Raw genomic sequence first — 5903 nt, 5'->3', positions numbered from 1 at the left:
ACTTACAAGTCCAGGAAGCGCAGAGAACCCCAAACAAAAGGAATCCAAAGGGACCACACCAAGACACATCATAATTAAAATGCCAAGAGCAAAAGACAAAAAGAAAATCTTAAAAGCAGCAAGAGAAAGAAACTCAGTTACCTACAAGGGAATACCCATATGACTGTCAGCTGATTTCTCCAAAGAAACTTTGGAGGCATGAAATATTCAAAATGATGAATACCAAGAACCTACAACCAAGATTACTTTATCCAGCAAAGCTATCATTCAGAAGTGAAGGTCAAATAAAGAGCTTCACAGATAAGGAAAAGCTAAAGGAATTCATCACCACCAAACCAGTATTATATGAAATGCTGAAAGGTAACCTTTAAGAGGAAGAAAAAGAAAAAGGTAAAGATACAAATTATGAACAACAAATACACATCTATCAACAAGTGAATCTAAGAATCAAGTGAATAAATAATCTGATGAACAGAACGAACTGGTGATTATAATAGAATCAGGGACATCGAAAGGGAATGGACTGACTATTCTTGTGGGGGAAAGGGGTGTGGGGGATGTGGGAAGAGACTGGACAAAAATCGTGCACCTATGGATGAGGACAGTGGGTGGAGAGTGAGGGTGGAGGGTGGGGTGGGAACTGGGAGGAGGGGAGTTATGGGGGGGAAAAAGAGGAACAAATGTAATAATCTGAACAATAAAGATTTAATTTAAAAAAAAGGAATTACACCCCAATTTCGCATCCTTTTTCACTTGCAACTTTTATGTACCTTGGAGTTGAAGTCTTTTAACTTTTAACAGTATATATATATATTTACTGTTATATATGTGTATATATATGCTGTTATATATATATATTTTTTATATATATGATATTTTAATATATTTTTTTTTATTTCAGAGAGGAAAGGAGAAGGCGAGAGAGATAGAAACATCATTGATGAGAGAGAATTGATTGGCTGCCTCCTGCATGCCCTAATTGGGGATCGAGACCGCAACCCAAGCATCTGCCCCTGACCAGAATCAAAACCAGGACCCTTCAGTCCACAGGCTGATGCTCTATCCCCTAAGCCAGTGATGGCAAACCTTTTGAGCTCGGCGTGTCAGCATTTTGAAAAACCCTAACTTAACTCTGGTGCCGTGTCACATATAGACATTTTTTTAATATTTGCAACCATAGTAAAACAAAGATGTCTACTTTTGATATTTATTTTATATATTTAAGTGCCATTTAACACATAAAAGTGAAAAATACATTATATAAATGTTTCCATGCATATTTTTGATATTTATTTTATATATTTAAATGCCATTTAACAAAGAAAAATCAACCAAAAAAATGAGTTCGCATGTCAGAGGTGTCATAGGTTCGCAATCACTGCACTAAGCCAAACCGGTTAGGGCAACAGTATATATATATTTTAAGGCCAATCTCTTTTTTTTTTTTTTTAAATATATTTTATTGATTTTTTACAGAGAGGAAGGGAGAGAGATAGAGAGTTAGAAACATCGATGAGAGAGAAACATCGATCAGCTGCCTCCTGCACATCCCCCACTGGGGATGTGCCCGCAACTCAGGCACATGCCCTTGACCGGAATCGAACCCGGGACCTTTCAGTCCGCAGGCCGACGCTCTATCCACTGAGCCAAACCGGTTCCGGCTAAGGCCAATCTCTTAACTGTCATGATTATTCATGTGTTTACTTGGATGCCTAGTATTTGAGATTCTACCCTCTTATGTTGCATTATTTATGCAGCCTTTTCTAACCTTTTCTTTTGCATTTCTTGTGTACCTGTTTTTTGTTAACTCTGATAGTGTTAAAGTAGCTAATACAGCTGAAAGGTAATCCCCACCTTCTTGCGAAATACAAAACCCCCATTCTGTTCTGATATTTAACATTTTAGTTCTAATTATTTTATATCTCTCAAATTAGGGAGTTAAAATGTTTATCCAGATATGTATCAGTTTCTCTGATGATCTGCTTCTTGAGAGAGTTTTCTGGAATATAACTTTCTTAGTGTTTGCTTCTCTCTCTTTTTTTTAAAAAAAATATATTTTATTGATTTTCTACAGAGAAGAAGGGAGAGGGATAGAGAGAAACATCGATCAGCTGCCTCCTGCACACCCCCCACTGGGGATGCGCCTGCAACCAAGGCACATGCCCCCGACCGGAACCGAACCCGGGACCGACGCTCTATCCACTGAGCCAAACCGGCCAGGGCAGTGTTTGCTTCTCTTAAGTAACTTCTTTTTTGTGTGTGTGTTTTTGTTGGTGCTGTTAATCCTCACCTGAGGATATTTTTTCCATTGTTTTTTCCAGAGGATGAAAGGGAGGGAGGGAGAGAGGGAGAGAGAGAGAGAGAGAGAGAGAGAGAGAGAGAGATGGAATTACCACCTCCCACATGTTCCTCAACCAGGAATCAGGTAGGTGCCCTGATAGGGAATCAAACCCACAACTCTTCAGTGTGTGGGCAGAAGCTCTAACCACTGAGAACACCATCCAGGGCTTGAGTAATTATTTTTAAAATTGTGTATGAAATCCCTCATTGCTGGTTATTCCGTTTTAGCACTTGCGGTGACGCTTTCCTCCATATCTAGCGTCCCTTGCTGCTAGTCTGTTTCATGGGTCGTCTCTTCTCTGTGGCTGTTCTCATTCTCACTACGATGTGTTTGGGGCACGGGTGCCTTTTTTTCATCCTGCTTATGATGGATGCCTTGCCACTTTCTGGAAAATTCTCAGCATTATGTCTCTCCTATTGTCTCTCCCCACCTGTCTCCTATTAGAATTTGGCTAGACCAGGTCATCCTTAAAATTCTAGCTGCCATAGTTGCCATCTGTTTTTGCTGCTTCTGCGTAATTTCTTCACAGCTTTTCCTTGACTGCCTCTCTCTCCAGCTTTCTAATGGTGTGAACCTTCACAGCTCTCGGAGGTTGAGTGGTGGTCCCTGAAAAGAGAGGTCCACGCCCTACTCTCTGGAGCCTGTGACAGTGGCTTTATTTGGAGAAAGAGCCTTTGCAGATGTAATGAAATGAAGTTTAACACAGAGAATCAAGAGAGAAAAGGCCACGTGAAGAAAGACGCAGAGATCAGAGCGAAGCAGCCACAGCCAAGGAGCACCTGGAGCCACGGGAGCTGGAAGAGCAGGAAGGACCCTCGCCTGGAGCCGTCAGCGAGCGAGTGCCTGCTGATAACTCGACTTCTGAGCGCCCAGAAGTGTGAGAGGACACGTCCCTGTTGCTTTAAGGCGCCGTCCGTGGTACTTGGTGCCTGCAGCCCCCGGAAAGTAATATAACATCGGATGCTGTTTTTATGTCACTCACGCCTTTTATTTTTTAAATGAGCTTTTTATTTTAGAATAATTTTAGATTCGCAGGAACGTCGCAGAGATAGTCCAGAGAACTCAGTGCAGCGCAGGCCAGCTTCGCGGATGTTACTACCTGACATCCCCACAGAACATGTGTCTCCATAAGCAGCCGACGCCGGACCCTGCTCCCAGCTAACGGTGGGCTTTCCTCGGGTTCCCGTTCTCCACGGCTGTCCTTCTTCTGGTCCAGGGCCCCCCACTGCATTCAGTCCTCTGACTTGGGACAGGTCCGCAGTCTCCTTGTTCTCCATGACCTGATGGTTTTGAGGCACCCTGACCGCTCACCCCATCTGTACACCCGACTGCGCTGACTCTAGGCATCTGGGGGCAGCGAGGTCCACGGACTGACCGTGCAATGTGTCCCCTGCTCACCCTGTCACCTCTGTGTGGAGTTCACACTCCGCTGTCCTGGTGGGACTGCCAGCAGGTGCCAGGCCCTCAGCCCACGTTCTGGCTGGACATCCTCTGGGACAGAGCAGGGAGCAGCACCAGGCGCGGCCTGGGCTTTGCATTTACAAGGACTCTCCACCGGAAGCTGACTGCTCTGCAGCAGGAGGAGCGTTCAGGTTCTTAGATGTGGCCAAGCAGGAGCCTCTCCCCCCGCCCTTGGAGTCTCTCAGCCACTGCTGCTTCCGGACGCCTCTGAGGGTCGGTCAGGCTCCGTGCTGAGGCCTCAGCAGAATTCCTGACTCAGGATCCCTGGACATCGAGAGTCAAACACCCCCCAAAGGAATGCCTACCCGACCCACTGGCACACAGAACCCTGCCTGGTAAATGGCATTTTGGTAAATGGCAGCTCGAGCCCGAAGTCTTGGGTCACCTTTGATCCTTTTATTTCAGTTTCACCTACATCCAAGCAAGTCTGGTCAGTTCTACAACGGAGTTGGGATCTAACCACCGGCGACCCAACTTGCTGCCCAGCCCTCTCGTGTCCATGGTCTCCATCCACCTGTCCGAGCCCGCCCTCCCCGGGCCGGCTTTTGGCCGAGGTGCACCCGCCTGCAGCCCACGTCGGCGGCACAAAGTGCTTCTCTCTGTTTGAGCCGGCCTCGAGAGCCCTCCCTGGGCCCCGTGCTCCGATCGGGCAATGCCCCGTCCTCTGCTTCTCGTCTCCCGTCTCTCATGGAGATTTTAAAATTTCTGCTCCTCTCATCCTCCTGGCCACCCCCTTGAGCACCTCCTTGAGCCATGAGCCCTCTGCTTCCCCACAACCACCATTCCCTCCAGAGGCTAAACTGGAGGTCTGCCTGGTCAGCACCCTGACCTCCCACCTGCTCATACACCCCTCATGTTGCCTCCGGGGCACTGTGCACCCTGGACCCTGCTTGTCACACAAACCTGCCTCTGGTCACGCCTGGAGCCCTGCAGGCCAGGGGCTCAATCCCAGGGCTGACAAGTCCTGGGGGTCTTGCCTCCAGGACGCTTGACCAGCCTTTTCCTCTCCTTCCCTAGGACTCCCACCTGGGCCGTCTCCGGCTCGGGAGTCAGGGGGTCAGGGAGTAGGGGCAGAGCATGGGCTGCCTAAGCTGCCCGTGGCACCCCTCCTCCCTGCCTCCCCTGCCTGGCCCATGGCTGCTCCTTACCACCCACAGGGCCCCTCGGCTTGACCCTCACTGCCCCACCAGTGACACCCTGATTCTTGCCCCTCACCACTCTGCTCCCGCCTGACCTCCCTTTCGCCTCCTGGATATCTATCCTATGGCATCTGCCTCCACCACTACCCCGGCCACCCTTTACTGCGGTCTCTGTTCTGGACGTAGACTCCGGGACAGCGTCTGCTTCAGCCTCATCGCTGCTGTGTCTCCAGTGTCTGCCCACAGTGCGCGCTCAGACTGACAGATGTGACTAAAGGAACGAACCCGGGGCAACAGCCCCTCCAAACTCACTCAGCTTTGCTGGGCTTGGGGCTCGGGGCCTCTGAGGCATCGTATTCCCGGACGTCCTTCAGCTCCCGAACCTGGCCTGTCAGCACCTTGGCAGCAAAAGCCACGATGTACTGTGGAGGGGGAGACGCAGGTAAGAAAAGGGCCTCCCGGCCACGCTGCCCTCTGAGGGCCCCGCTCCTGCCACAGGCCCTCCGCACGGCTGTTCCCGTGGCCCAAGGTGCCCCCCCGCCCCCGGGTGTGCCTGAAAAGGGCCTTCACCTGGACCTCGGCCCAGGAGAGGGACAGGACTGCCAGCGGAGGGAGGAACTGGAGGAGGCCGACTCACCAGGAACCAGTAAAGGTTCATGACAGTGAGGAGCAGCAGGAGCGCATTGAAGAAGAAGTAGAAGGGAATGTCAGGCACCGAGCGCAGGCTGCAGTGGCAGGTGGCATACAGGACCTTGAGTGGGAACCAGTAGAGGCGGAACCAGAACCTGTGGTGGGAATAACAGGCCAGGGAAGCTGTGGGCAAGGGAGGGAGGGTGGGTGGTGGCCCCACCCAGTCTCTGCCCAATGCCCTCGGGCCTCACCCATCTGTCCCTGCTCCTCCTCACCCATCCTTGTCTGGTTGCCCCCGCCCCCCCCTTATCTCTATTCCTGCTCTGTTCTTT

The 5903-nt window shown here is 50.0% G+C and overlaps 1 protein-coding gene across 2 annotated transcripts in view; it reads right to left on the bottom strand.

The window, feature by feature from the left end:
- Positions 1–2763: 2763 nt before the first annotated feature.
- The window catches only part of CERS1 (ceramide synthase 1), an 11292-nt gene continuing 8152 nt past the window's right edge, over positions 2764–5903 (bottom strand). The window contains exons 5-7 of one of the 2 annotated variants that reach the window (XM_006778350.2): positions 5579–5726; positions 5254–5363; positions 2764–4213 (exon numbers count right to left, since the gene is read on the bottom strand). In XM_006778350.2, the coding sequence (XP_006778413.2) occupies positions 4210–4213; positions 5254–5363; positions 5579–5726 (262 nt within the window). In that variant the 3' untranslated portion in view covers positions 2764–4209. The other variant, XM_015557780.1, reaches the window with a different exon arrangement.

Source organism: Myotis davidii, unplaced genomic scaffold (assembly GCF_000327345.1).
Source record: "Myotis davidii unplaced genomic scaffold, ASM32734v1 scaffold448, whole genome shotgun sequence".
In the NCBI taxonomy this organism is placed as follows: domain Eukaryota; kingdom Metazoa; phylum Chordata; class Mammalia; order Chiroptera; family Vespertilionidae; genus Myotis; species Myotis davidii.
Note: the sequence above shows the minus strand (reverse complement) of the source record. Positions and strands in the feature narration are given on the sequence as shown.